Source organism: Esox lucius, chromosome 24 (assembly GCF_011004845.1).
Source record: "Esox lucius isolate fEsoLuc1 chromosome 24, fEsoLuc1.pri, whole genome shotgun sequence".
In the NCBI taxonomy this organism is placed as follows: Eukaryota; Metazoa; Chordata; class Actinopteri; order Esociformes; family Esocidae; genus Esox; species Esox lucius.
The window spans coordinates 1,638,429-1,654,074 of record NC_047592.1 but is presented as its reverse complement, the minus strand read 5'-3'; the positions used below and the strand labels follow the sequence as shown (position 1 = coordinate 1,654,074).

Genomic DNA, 15,646 nt, shown 5'->3' with positions numbered 1-15,646 from the left:
GAAAGTCCACTTTATAGGGAGACATTTTAGACCCCCTCAATCCTGTCTCTCAATATTAAACACTGTCACCAACACACACATCCGAAGTCTGCGGCTTTCTTATTCATCACATACACACACACACATACGCACACACATACACACACACAGACAGACAGGCAGAGAGACACACAGACAGACAGGCAGAGAGACACACAGACAGACAGACAGGCAGAGAGACGCACAGACAGACAGGCAGAGAGACGCACAGACAGACAGACAGAAAGACACACACACACACACACACACACAGCAGTAAATCTAACATTTGTCTGACTGTTAAGCTGTCATTCAATATAACAGACCAGCCTTTCTGCCTGTTAATGTTTCTCTGAAAGTGAGCTGTGTGAGAGTGTGTGCGTGTGAGAGAGTGTGTGCATGTGTGAGAGTGTGTGTGTGTGTGAGAGGGTGTATGTGTGTGTGTGAGAGAGAGTGTGTGTGAGGGAGAGATATTTCTTGACTCCAGTGCAGTTAACTATGAATAGTGTCTGTTTATCTGACTGTCTGAGAGGCTCTTCTCCAGGAGATCAGAGGTTTCGTAGCCTCTTGAAGACGTTCTCTCCTGGGTGGGAGTTAGGAGCTGATGACATCCAGACTCCTGCCACAGGACACATTCAATAAACAGTAGAACCACTGCTGGTAATCTCCCCTGTCCATCTCTCTCGCTCTCCACTCCCTCCCTCTCTCTCTCTCCCTCTCTCCACTCCCTCTCTCTCCCTTCCCCACTGAAACCCCATCATTGCTGCATCATGATCCAACCCGGTAACACCTCCACCGTCCCGGGTGGTGCTGGGAACCTCACCAACCACACCAACCAGTTTGTTCAGCCGGCGTGGCGTCTGGCCCTGTGGGCGGCGGCCTACAGCCTGGTGCTGTTGGTGTCGTTGAGCGGCAACCTCATCGTCTTGTGGATCATCCTGGCACACGGACGGATGCGCACGGTGACCAACTACTTCCTGTTTAACCTGGCGCTGGCGGACACGTCCATGGCAGCCTTCAACACGCTGGTGAACTTTGTCTACGCCGCTCATGGCGACTGGTACTTCGGCCTCGCCTACTGCAAGTTCCACAACTTCCTCCCAGTGACGGCGGTGTTTGCCAGCATCTACTCCATGATGGCCATCGCTGTGGACCGGTGAGACACACACACACACACACACACACACACACACAACCTCTTGTTATGAAAAACAAGTCCAAAGATTAATTGAGTGCCTTTTTTCTCTCCACAAGTAGTTTCTGTGTGCTACCACAAGTGATGATGAAATGGCATTGAATGAGAGAAAAGTACCATGTTATCATTACCCATTACTCATACTCACTGCATAGGAAAGTAATTACTGTGTTATCATTACCCATTACTTATACTCATTGCATAAGGAAGTAATTACTGTGTTATCATTACCCATTTCCCATGCTCACTGCATAAGAATGTAATTACTGTGTTATCATTACCCATTATTCTTGCTCACTGCATAAGAAAGTAATTAACATGTTATCTTTACCCATTACTCATGCTCACTGCATAAGAAAGTAATTACTGTTCTTGATGCAGCAAGCACATTTTTTATAAAAGACATTAAACTTTGATAGCTATGTTAAAAGGGACTTGATTAGCCTTCTGCTGTGTAGTAATGTTAGCTTTATAGCTAGCTTGAACTGATGGGAAGAATACTGACAAGACAAAAGTAATTAAATGTATCTTCACTGGACTTCATCTTTGGATCAGCATGTTAGCAATGGATGTGCCATCACCGCTTACAAAAGAAAAGATAAGAAGACATTGTATTTTCTATGATGAGTACAGGATTTAAGTCGCTATGGATCTTGGCAGTAACACACACCACACCCCTCTGGCAAAATGTCTGTCAATTGGGATTTATTTAGCTTGGATCTTTTGAAGTTCATCTATACCATGGATCGTAAGAGGTCCGTGTCTGAAAGCTTTGCTTGTTGTGGTCATGATCATGGTAGGAGATAACAGATGTGAGCAGAGGAAGCCAACAGCAGTTGAGATGGAGTTAAGTGCCTGGCTGTGCTCAAACTGAGGATTTCATTACATTTGTACCTAAATACAGGAGAAAGGCAACCAAATGTTCGTTTTGACACACATGGTTTTTAGAGAACATACGGAGACCTGTATCAACATACCCTGGCCTTCCCATTTTGGAAAAACCAAATGTATCATATCATTTTACGTGCTATATCCATTGCCTCGTTCACTTTCATTGTAGCTGGGAGATGCTTCCTTTTAAAGAATCGTAAACTCTCAAAACTGTATTCATTCCAAAAAAATAAAGCCTTCACTGTCCGGCATTAGGCTAGATAACCCAAAAAAGGCCCCAGGACCAAAATAGCAAACTTTTCCTTTAATACATGAAAAAGGCCACCACATAATGACAGAGACAGACATGGAGAACATGATATCCTTAAAAGTTCTGGATTAAGTTTAAAAACAATTTCTCCAGACTTCAAAATAACAATCTGAGAGAGTGAAAATTATGTGAGATATTTTCATTAAATGAACACAGTGATTTATTAGACACACTGATAATTTAATACAACTGATGGAGACCTGTAAGGCCTTGGCCATGTCTGGGCTTAAATTAATCAATTTATTGTACATGTATGAATGAATTGTTCAAGTAGTTAAACACCCATCATAACCCAACTCAAGATATAGATGAGAAAATATGATAATTATATAATATATATTTTTATTAATATGTTCACATCAACAATCACACAGGTATTTATGAGGCCTGCAGTCAGGTTTCAGTAACACCCTGTTCTAGCACCTCCTGAACGCAGCACGGCTTTTCCTTCCCAAGCCTCTGTACCCAGCTCCCGTCCCCGCATTCAATCACTCCACTGACATTGATCACTACCCTGACCTTGATCACACCACTGACATTGATCACACCACTGAACTTGATCACTACACTGACCTTGATCACTCCAGGTCTTGGTTCTCTTACCTTCACACCCCTGGACACCTTGTCATCCTGTGTTCCACAAACGCTGCACCTTCCCACCTCAATCACCTGGATTCATCTCACCTGTGTCTGTTTGAGGTTGTGCACTTTTCAGTCCTCAATTTGGTTTCTTTGTCACTTGTGTTGTCTTGTACATTTGACTACATACTGAGCCTTTGTCACAGAGCTTTATCAATAGTTATTTTGTCTTACCGTGTTTGACCTTGTATTTTTCATAGTCCTTAGTCTAGGAGTTTTGCCTTAGCCCTTGTGTAAATTTGCCTGTGTGCCTTTTTGGATTACTGGATTTTGACCGTTGCCTGTACCTTTGGCACCTCTTTTTGTCTTCAAATTAAAAATACTTCACTCTCCAAGATTGGATCCAAACAACCTGCCTGCCTGGTAGTCCTTACAGTATTGATGGCTGTAAGATTGATTGGACTTCAGTTATTTGAACATTTCCTTATTTTTACCAAATATTTAGGAAGTTTTCCCCCCCAAAAAATCATCCCCGGGGGGGGGCATGCCTCCAGACCCCCCTAGCAAACTGTGACCCTGTACATATTCATATCCTCTGCTGAATTACTCCAGTTCTGCTCATGCATTTTAATGTCTCAGTCTTCGTTTCACTCTACCAGCACTATAGTCAAAGATTGTGGATGAATGAAGATGCCCTACTCAGACCATTGGCTATTGAATTGGAAAACTTAGTTATGTCTGACCTGTTTGGGGGTGAGGCTCCTGGGCCTGGTCTGTTTGGGGGTGGGGCTCCTGGGCCTGGTCTGTTTGGGGGTGGGGCTCCTGGGCCTGGTCTGTTTGGGGGTGGGGCTCCTGGGCCTGGTCTGTTTGGGGGTGGGGCTCCTGGGCCTGGTCTGTTTGGGGGTGGGGCTCCTGCGTCTGGTCTGTTTGGGGGTGGGGCTCCTGCGTCTGGTCTGTTTGGGGGTGGCGCTCCTGGGTCTGGTCTGTTTGGGGGTGGCGCTCCTGGGTCTGGTCTGTTTTGGGGGTGGGACTCCTGGGTCTGGTCTGTTTTGGGGGTGGGACTCCTGCGTCTGGTCTGTTTTGGGGGTGGGACTCCTGGGTCTGGTCTGTTTAGGGGTGGGGCTTCTGGGTCTGGTCTGTTTGGGGGTGGGGCTCCTGGGTCTGATCTGTTTGGGGGTGGGGCTCCTAGGTCTGGTCTGTTTGGGGGTGGGACTCCAGGGTCTGGTCTGTTTGGGGGTGGGGCTCCAGGGTCTGGTCTGCTTAGTGACTTCAATGCTTCACTTCTTATTTTGACCTGGACAGGGATTTGACCTCTAACTCTAAACCTTTTCTTATGTCACTTCTTTTTACGGTAGCTACATTGCCATCATCTACCCACTGAAGCCCCGCCTTTCTGCAACAGTAACCAGGGCTGTCATTGGCTGTATCTGGAGCATGGCTGTGGTTCTGGCATTTCCACTGTGCTACTACTCAACCACCAAACGGATCGGACAGAGAACGCTCTGTTACGTCTTCTGGCCCCACAGTGCACAGGACGCATTCATGTTGGTGACACACGCACGCACACATCCTGCTTATCTACTGGCCACAGACCAGGTTCATGTTAACGACACGCGCACACAAACATATACACACGCACACACACACCCTGCTTATCTACAGATCACAGACCAGGTTCATGTTAGTACATCTGTAAGTTTGCTTCCTGCCCACTTTTCTGTCTCTCCCCCTCTTTCTGCTCCTCTCTTCTTCTCTCTCCCTCCTCTCTCCTCCTCTCTCCTCCTCTCTCTTCTCCCCCTCCTCTCCCCCTCCTCTCCCCCTCCTCTCGCCTCCTCTCCCTCTCCTCTCTCCATCTCTCTCCTCCTCTCTCCCTCCTGTCTCCTCCTCTCTCCAGATATCATATAATAGTAGCAGTGTTGGTGTACATGCTGCCTCTAGTGGTGATGACAGTTACCTACAGTCTGGTGGGCCGGACCCTGTGGGGTGGAGAAATCCCTGGAGATTATAATGATAACTACCACCTTCAGATACAAGCCAAGAGGAAGGTAACTAACTTATGATAACTACCACCTTCAGATACAAGCCAAGAGAAAGGTAACTAACTAATGATAACTACCACCTTCAGATACAAGCCAAGAGGAAGGTAACTAACTAATGATAACTACCACCTTCAGATACAAGCCAAGAGGAAGGTAACTAACTAATGATAACTACCACCTTCAGATACAAGCCAAGAGGAAGGTAACTAACTAATGATAACTACCACCTTCAGATACAAGCCAAGAGGAAGGTAACTAACTAATGATAACTACCACCTTCAGATACAAGCCAAGAGGAAGGTAACTAACTAATGATAACTACCACCTTCAGATACAAGCCAAGAGGAAGGTAACTAACTAATGATAACTACCACCTTCAGATACAAACCAAGAGGAAGGTAACTAACTAACGATAACTACCACCTTCAGATACAAGCCAAGAGGAAGGTAACTAACTAACAATAACTACCACCTTCAGATACAAGCCAAGAGGAAGGTAACTAACTAACGATAACTACCACCTTCAGATACAAGCCAAGAGGAAGGTAACTAACTAACGATAACTACCACCTTCAGATACAAGCCAAGAGGAAGGTAACTAACTAACGATAACTACCACCTTCAGATACAAGCCAAGAGGAAGGTAATTTACTGACTGATTAACTAAATAACTTACTAACTAACGATAACTACCCCTTCAAGCGGAGGTTAACCTTACTGGCTAACTAATTAACTATAACTACTACCTTCAGATACAGGTCAACTGACTAACAGACACAGGCCAACTGACTAACAGACACAGGTCAACAGATTAGCAGACACAGGTCAACAGACTAGCAGACACAGGCCAACTGACTAGCAGACACAGGTCAACTGACTAACAGACACAGGTCAACAGACTAGCAGACACAGGCCAACTGACTAACAGACACAGGTCAACAGACTAGCAGATACAGGCCAACTGACTAGCAGACATAGGTCAACTGACTAACAGACACAGGTCAACAGACTAGCAGATACAGGCCAACTGACTAGCAGACACAGGTCAACTGACTAACAGACACAGGTCAACAGACTAGCAGATACAGGCCAACTGACTAGCAGACACAGGTCAACTGACTAACAAACACAGGTCAACAGACTAGCAGATACAGGCCAACTGACTAGTAGATACAGGTCAACTGACTAGCAGACACAGGTCAACAGACTAGCAGACACAGGTCAACTGACTAGCAGACACAGGTCAACAGACTAGCAGACACAGGTCAACAGACTAGCAGACACAGGTCAACTGACTAGCAGACACAGGTCAACTGGCTAGCAGACACAGGTCAACTGACTAGCAGACACAGGTCAACTGACTAGCAGACACAGGTCAACTGACTAGCAGACACAGGTCAAAAGCAAGGCAACCAGTCATTCACAGAAAACCATGACCCATTCTCTTTCTTATTAGTCTTTGTGTGTCTGTGTGTGTGTCTGTGTGTGTATCTGTGTGTGTCTTTCTAGGTGGTGAAGATGATGATTATGGTGGTCGTGACGTTTGCAGTGTGCTGGTTACCTTACCATCTTTACTTCCTGGTTACAGGTCTCAACAGACAGCTCCAAAGAGTCAAGGCCATACAACAGGTCTGACATCTTCACAACATTAACAAAACACCCTCCATACAACATGTCTGACATCTTCACAATATTAACAAAACACCCTCCATACAACATGTCTGACATCTTCACAATATTAACAAAACACCCTCCATACAACAGGTCTGATGTCTTCACAACATTAACAAAACACCCTCCATACAACAGGTCTGATGTCTTCACAACATTAACAAAACACCCTCCATACAACAGGTCTTATGTCTTCACAACATTAACAAAACACCCTCCATACAACAGGTCTGATGTCTTCACAACATTAACAAAACACCCTCCATACAACAGGTCTGATGTCTTCACAACATTAACAAAACACCCTCCATACAACAGGTCTGATGTCTTCACAACATTAACAAAACACCCTCTATACAACAGGTCTGATGTCTTCACAACATTAACAAAACGCCCTCCATACAACAGGTCTGATGTCTTCACAACATTAACAAAACGCCCTCCATACAACAGGTCTGATGTCTTCACAACATTAACAAAACATCCTCCTCGATGTCAGACCCATGGTATATGGTATCATATACAAAACACCCTCCTCGATGTCAGACCCATGGTATATGGTATCATATACAAAACATCCTCCTCGCTGTCAGACCTGCGGTACATGGTATCATATACAAACGCACCCCTCGATGTCAGACCCATCGTATATGGTATCACATACAGCTTTCTCAGTGTCATGGCCATGGTATATGTTATCATATACAAAACACACTCTTCGATGTCAGACCCATGGTATATGGTATCACATACAACACACCCTCCACAATGTCAGACCTGTGGTATATGGTATCATATACAAAACGCCCTTCTCAATGTCAGGCCCGTGGTATATGGTATCATATACAAACGCCCTCCACAATGTCAGACCTGCGGTATATGGTATCATATACAAAACGCCCTTCTCAATGTCAGGCCCGTGGTATATGGTATCATATACAAACGCCCTCCTCAATGTCAGGCCCATGGTATATGGTATCATATACAAAACGCCCTTCTCAATGTCAGGCCCGTGGTATATGGTATCATATACAAACGCCCTCCACAATGTCAGACCTGTGGTATATGGTATCATATACAAACGCCCTCCTCAATGTCAGGCCCATGGTATATGGTATCATATACAAAACGCCCTTCTCAATGTCAGGCCCGTGGTATATGGTATCATATACAAACGCCCTCCACAATGTCAGACCTGTGGTATATGGTATCATATACAAAACTCCCTTCTCAATGTCAGACCCGTGGTATGTGGTATCATTTAAAAAAAATTTAGATTGGTTAAGCACGATTTTCAAAACAGGGCCCGTGTTTTCAAAACACTACACACAATTAGCACAACCACACCCCCAATTAACAAAACACTACAGATCCTTTGCACACTGTTGTAAAAACTATACACTTCTGTTTAAAAACCACACTTTGTTACCATATGAAACACACACGTTTCACATTACTATACTCTGTTTGCACAAGTTACACTCTGCTGTGATAAACCTAAAACACTTTTAGCACTTCTACTTCCCTATGATTAGAGTAGGCTACCATCAACAAAGTACAAATATAATGTAAATACACCAAACACTACACAAGACCAATGTTGCAGACTTAAGAAACTCATTCATTTCTCAACACGCCCCAAAATGTTGACATGGAGATTCATAATACTGTAACAAAATGTCACTTCACGTATTGTACTGTAAGTTTACTGTAAAAAATTAAAATAAAAACTAGACATTGTCTCTTCGCCTAGCTGGATCTGGCCAGAGAATTTCATCAACATCGCAGGCAATGTTGTCATTAGCAAGACACCTTGGAAATGACGTCTTGAATGACGAATCCATCCTTGCATCGCTGCTACCTCTATCTGGTCACAGGCCTCCTCCATGGCTTGGATGAGGGGTACCTCAGCCTGGAGACGGAGATCATATACCTTCCACCGCCATGCCGAGAAAAAGTCTTCTATAGGGTTGAGGAATGGAGAGTATGGTGGAAGATATAGGACGGTGAAATGTGGATGTTGCTGAAACCAGTTCTGAACCAGAGCAGAACGGTGGAAAGACACATTGTCCCAGACAACAATGTATTGCATATGATAGGTTTGATTTGCTACTGTTATGTTGTGCATTTGGTCCAAGAATGTAAGTATGAGTGCTGTGTTGTAAGGGCCAATATAGGCATGGCGGTGGAGGACCCCATTCTGTGTAATGGCTGCACAGAGTGTTATATTACCCCCACGGTGCCCTGGGACATTGACTATAGCCCTGTGGCCAATGATGTTTCTTCCCCTCCTTCGTGTTCTCGTCAGGTTGAACCCAGCCTCATCTACGTAAATGAACTCATGCTGGATCTCCTCTCCATCCATTCGTAAAACTCTCTGAAGAACAGTGTCAGGCAAAATTGTATAGTTCAATGTAGATGTAGTACACTTATTACAGTACAGTAAAAGATTATGAGACAGTATGCAAGATCACACTGCTAAAGTGAATACATACCTCTGCATAATCATGCCGCAGTCGTTTCATCCTTTCGGAATTGCGCTCGAAAGGTACTTGATAAATTTGCTTCATTTGAATAGGTTTTTTATTTAGGATGCGTGCCAGTGTTGAGACCTGATGGATATCGTTGAAACTGGTATGGTTATTGACAATGTTAGTTTAGAGCTGATTGAGTTATAGCCTTGTTGGCCAAAACCATGTTTACTATCTCCCTCTCTTGCTGTTCTGTGAACATAGGAGGCCTTCCCCCTTGTCGTTCCTGACCCTCAATCCTATGTAGAAAAAAAACTAAACAGTATACAATAGTACAGTAATTTCACAGGAAAAGGTAACAGAAGTGCTGATAGTGCATAGAATACAGTACTGTAAGCAGTTACTGAAACCGTGCAGATGTTTTTGATATGATGATATTCATACAATACCTATTTTCCAGTCAAAATGTTCTTATCACACTTGCCACTGTGTATGGGCTTAGATTTGTCTGTACAGTCCAGCCTCCCTCAGCGTCAGGCCATAGTTGACAACGTGGTCAACCAGTGTTGCACGGATCTCATTTGTCAGATTCGGTCCTCTTTGAGCACCTTCTTGTCTTCCTCTTCCTCTACCTCCAGCATGGCCTCCATCTCTTCCTCTTCCTCTGTTGATTCCTCCTCCTTGTCCTCCTCCTCGTTCTCCTCGTTCTCCTCCTCGTCTTACTCTTTCTCTGACTCTTTCCATTGTGCTTGAAGACTGATGAACTCACCTGCTGCTTTTTATAGTGCTTATACACCTGATTGGTGTCTTCAATTAAGCAAACAAGTGTTTGCACACCTGATGACTGTGTTGAACCAATTGGTTGGACGGTGCGGTAATTTGACAGTCAGTGCTTTGGTATTGCAAGGAAGTGACTTCATGATAGATTTTTGTGTGTAATGTATGTTAAGTGTGTTTAGTGTTTTGCAAATCACTGTGTGTAGAGTTTTTCAACAAGTGTGAGGTTGACAATGTGCTTATAGTTGTGCAAATATGGGCTGATGTTTTGCTTCTTGAGTGTAAGGTTTTGCTAATAGTGTACTACTTTTAATTTTAGTGTGTAAGCAATCCAAAGAAACTGTAAAATGTAGTTGACAGGGTTCTTAACTGATTATAACCCTTCAGGTGTACCTGTCCGTGCTGTGGCTGGCCATGAGCTCCACCATGTACAACCCAATCATCTACTGTTGTCTCAACAACAGGTACACACACACACACAGACATCAGTATGTTGGCCTAGGTTATCGAACTAACTGAGCAAAACACACACACACACACCAAAATACACACATACACACCCACAGAGACACAAACACACACAAAACACAGATGCACACACACATCAGTTTGTTGGTCTAGGTAACCTAACTAACTAAACATAAACACCCACAGAGACACACACACAAAAAGACACATTCACACAGACACACATACCAAAATACACACGCAGACACACGCTCACACACACATCAGTAGGTTGGCCTAACAGACACACATGGACACTAACATATACAATCTGTGTGGATGTGTTTATTTTGGTGTGTCTATGTGTGTGTATTTTGGTGTGTGTGTGTGTATTGGTGTGTGTGTCTATGTATGTGTGTATTTTGGTGTGTGTGTGTCTGTGTGTGTTTGTATTTTGGTGTGTCTGTGTGTGTGTGTGTGTGTTTTTTGGTGTATGTTTTGGTTTTTTTGTGTGTGTATTTTGGTGTGTGTCTGTATTGGTGTGTGTGTCTATGCATGTGTGTATTTTGGTGTGTGTGTGAGTGTGTGTGTGTAGGTTCCGTGCAGGCTTTAAGCGTGCTCTGCGCTGCTGTCCGTTCATCCACCTGACAGAATACGACCAGATGGAACTTGGTAGCATCGGTTTCCATGCCAACAGGAAGAGTAGCAGCGTCTACACCCTGACCCGCCTGGAGTCCGGCTCCACAGACGAACGCAACTTCAGAGGGTAACCGTGTGTGTGTGTGTATGTGTGTGTATGTGTGTGTGTGTGCGTGTGCGTGTATGTGTTGGTTTCATGAACAGTTTAAGATAGATATTACCGCAAAGATTGATGCTAATTACTTTTCTTCTGTTTCTTCTTCATTCCATCAGGAGGAGGAGTCAGGGTGGTCGTCATGGTAGCATGATATACAATGGGCTGGGTCGCCACGGAACCCAACACACGTACTTATCACAGGCTAGTTACCATAGTAACCCCAGAGGATCCGTCACTGCTATACAGCTGACCTGAAACCAACACGCAGAAACACACAGGATGTTATAAAGTCTATCCCATAACCCCTGAATACAGAGACACCAAGACTGTCCCATCACTGAAACACGCGTGTAGGACAGGATGTTATAAAGTCTATCCCATAACCCCTGAATACAGAGACACCAAGACTGTCCCATCACTGAAACACGCGTGTAGGACAGGATGTTACAAAGTCTATCCCATAACCCCTGAATACAGAGACACCAAGACTGTCCCATCACTGAAACACACGTGTAGGACAGGATGTTATAAAGTCCATCCCATAACCCCTGAATACAGAGACACCAAGACTGTCCCATCACTGAAACACGCGTGTAGGACAGGATGTTATAAAGTCTATCCCATAACCCCTGAATACAGAGACACCAAGACTGTCCATCACTGAAACACGCGTGTAGGACAGGATGTTATAAAGTCTATCCCATAACCCCTGAATACAGAGACACCAAGACTGTCCATCACTGTTGGGACAGTCTCAGGATGACATTTCAGGATGAAATGTACATTTTAAATCATTGTGAATGAATGTCACAAATTAAATATCACATAGCTTGATCATGTTAAATGTGAATGTATGCTACACAGTTTTGTTTTTTACATAATGTTTGTTAATACTGTCAGTTGAACTTGAATGTACACAATGTTAATAAGCAGATGTCTGTCTCTGTTTCTTTAACACCTCAGCCAGTGACACACAGACTTTCCTCTGCAGGGACTCAGGTTTTCCTGTGACTCTACTCAGTAACAAGGCTGTGCTCAGTGAGCCTGAACTTTGTCACAGTTTCCATATAAAATAGTTTGGAGTTGATTTAAGGACAGAAGCAGTTCGTGTTGTTTTGTTTTCATGTGGTTTTATTTTGGTTATTCTGTTTGGTTGGGTGTTTCGGCTCCTGGGTCTTAAGTTTGTTAGTTTTGTTAAGTTTGATCCTAAGAACCAGCTGGCTGAAGGGACTCTTGTCTTTGCTAAATTCTTGATACTGCAGAACTCAGTAATGACCTGAGAGGGCTGTGTTTGATCAACTGTCTGCAGGGCCCAGTAATGACCTGAAAGGACTGTGTTTGACCAACTGGCTGCAGGGGCCCAGTAATGACCTCAGAGGACGGTTGGACCAACTGGCTGCAGGGCCCAGTAATGACCTGAGAGGACGGTTGGACCAACTGGCTGCAGGGCCCAGTAATGACCTCAGAGGACGGTGTTAGTTTAGCAAGCAATTATTTGTACAGCACAATTACATATAATCAATTAAATCGGCTTTACCAATAAAAATTGGTCGTATGGTTGGTCAGTGGTGCACACATCAATTCTTCCCTTCAGTGTTGCATTGTGCCAATGGAAACAAATGGGGGAAGATAATAGCCGTTGCGCACCCTGTTATTATTCTAAACAGCCAGACAAAACACTACTGACATCAGGACACAGAGCGTAAATGTGTGGGTTGTGTGCGTGTGTGTGTTGTGTGCTTGTGTGTGTATGTGTTTCTTTTTTACCGTCTTAATGAGAACCAACATTTATTAAAGGACCTAAGGTGCTCCATAAGACAGTAAAACAAGAACAGGACATTTGGCATATGAGGGTTAAGGCGGGGTTGGGATTGTGTGTGTGTGTTGTGTGTGTGTGTGTGTTGGTTCTCCATCATTCCTTTCTCTCATAACTCTAAACGCAGCTTCACCTCTGTAGGAACAGTGATCCCCCTCTCCTCTGTGGGTACTTCTGCCATGTTAGGTGGTTTAACTGTAAACACACTGGAACTAAACTAAACCCAGTCAACAAGACACTGAACAGCACACACACACACAGACAGTGAACCCAGCTATAAACTAACACACGTAGATAACCCAGCTGTAAACAAAGGATGAAGAAGCGCGTGTCAATTTGAACTGAAACTTTCCATCTCTGCCTCGACACCAACATGAACAAACACACTTCCTCCAGGGAGTCACAGAGTCAGTCATCAGAGGAAGATACAGACAGGATGGAGGCAAAGATGCCTCAAATTAAATGAAGACCTTAGAGATTTACCCAGAAATTGTGGTGTTGAGACATTCCTAATGTTTAAATGTTTTTCTGTACTCTTTGATTTCTACTTGCCCTCATGGAAGAACCATTGTGACACACACACACACAATATCCTACCTGACACACGCACACACACACACAATATCCTACCTGACACACGCACACACACATATACACACACAATATCTTACCTGACACACGCGCACACACACACACACACACACACACAATATCCTACCTGACACACGCATACACACACACACACACAACATCCTACCTGACACACGCACACACACACACACAATATCCTACCTGACACACACACACACATACACACAATTTCCTACCTGACACACACACACATACACACAATATCCTACCTGACACACGCACACACACACACACAATATCCTACCTGAAACACACACACACATACACACAATTTCCTACCTGACACACGCACACACACATACACACAATATCCTACCTGACACACACACACACACACAATATCCTGCATGACACACGCACACACACACATACACAATATCCTACCTGACACACATACACATACACAATATCCTCCATGACACACGCACACAATATCCTCCGTGACATACACACACACACACAATATCCTCCGTGACATACACACACACACACAATATCCTCCGTGACATACACACACACACACAATATCCTCCGTGACATACACACACACACACAATATCCTCCGTGACACACACACACACACACACACAACATCCTCCGTGACACACACACACATTAAGAGTAAAACCTCCATATCTTTACCATTAAAACCTTTTGTCTATCTCTATTTTTCTGTTGTCGTAAAATGTAAAAAATTATTTCCATTGTCCTGGCATATCACATGGGTGTGTTGCAATATATTTTTGGGTCTGTAGCTTAGAAATGCAAAAGATGAGTAAACCACTTCTGTATTTCTAAGGTTTAATAGACCCATCCAGTGTGCATACCAGAGTGTGTGTGACAGGAGTATCAGTCCCAGGTTCAACTACACATTAGATTCCCTCCCTCATCAGTCAGACATCACGTTTCAGCTTGAATTTTACATTTACAGAATTTCACAAATAAACTAAAACTGGTTCTATGGAAAATATACTCATATTTGTTATGATTTCATCAATATGGTTTGAGTTTTGAAAAGTGTGTTTTAGGTTTTGAGAAAATTGTATACACATTCATGAAAAACGGTAGCTTGCGAATCCAAATCCTTTCAGTGCACGTTTCTTGAGCATTAGGTTAGGGAGGTTTAGTTACAGTAGAAGTATTGCTAATAAAATGAATCTGTTTTAGATCATGTTCTGGTGATCCATGATATTCCAAGGATTACCAAGGTTACAGGTCCATCAACATTATCAGTGTCCTGGACTATTGGTACCATACAGACTAAATCATCCACAGTGTCCTGGACTATTGGTACCATACTGACTAAATCATCCACAGTGTCCTGAACTACTGGTACCATACAGACTAAACCATCCACAATGTACTGGACTACTGGTACCGTACAGACTAAATCATCCACAGTGTCCTGGACTACTGGTACCGTACAGACTAAACCATCCACAGTGTACTGGACTACTGGTACCGTACAGACTAAATCATCCACAGTGTCCTGAACTACTGGTACCGTACAGACTAAATCATCCACAGTGTCCTGAACTACTGGTCTGTACAGACTAAATCATCCACAGTGTCCTGGACTACTGGTACCGTACAGACTAAATCATCCACAGTGTCCTGGACTACTGGTACCGTACAGACTAAACCATCCACAGTGTCCTGGACTACTGGTACCGTACAGACTAAACCATCCACAGTGTCCTGGACTACTGGTACCGTACAGACTAAATCATCCACAGTGTCCTGGACTACTGGTACCATACAGACTAAATCATCCACAGTGTCCTGGACTACTGGTACCATACAGACTAAATCATCCACAGTGTCCTGGACTACTGGTACCGTACAGACTAAATCATCCACAGTGTCCTGGACTACTGGTACCATACAGACTAAATCATCCACAGTGTCCTGGACTACTGGTACCGTACAGACTAAATCATCCACAGTATCCTGGACTACTGGTACCGTACAGACTAAATCATCAG

The 15,646-nt window shown here is 43.9% G+C and overlaps 1 protein-coding gene across 1 annotated transcript; it reads left to right on the top strand.

Annotated features, from left to right (window-relative positions):
• The first annotated feature begins 798 nt into the window (after positions 1 to 798).
• On the top strand, positions 799 to 13,027 carry LOC106024062 (neuromedin-K receptor-like). The gene is made up of 7 exons (XM_029117875.2): positions 799 to 1,174; positions 4,349 to 4,537; positions 4,888 to 5,038; positions 6,542 to 6,661; positions 10,339 to 10,415; positions 10,994 to 11,164; positions 11,311 to 13,027. Exons 1-7 carry the CDS (start codon positions 972 to 974, stop codon positions 11,447 to 11,449), a joined length of 1,050 nt encoding a protein of 349 aa, XP_028973708.2. The 5' UTR covers positions 799 to 971; the 3' UTR covers positions 11,450 to 13,027.
• Positions 13,028 to 15,646: the final 2,619 nt, after the last annotated feature.

Coding starts and splice junctions, on each gene's coding strand:
- LOC106024062 (XM_029117875.2), top strand. CDS start 972: ATGCGCACGGTGACCAACTACTTCCTGTTTAACCTGGCGCTGGCGGAC. Junction 4,538..4,887: donor AGTGCACAGGACGCATTCAT/GTTGGTGACACA, acceptor TCCTCTCTCCAG/ATATCATATAATAGTAGCAG. Junction 11,165..11,310: donor GACGAACGCAACTTCAGAGG/GTAACCGTGTGT, acceptor TCATTCCATCAG/GAGGAGGAGTCAGGGTGGTC.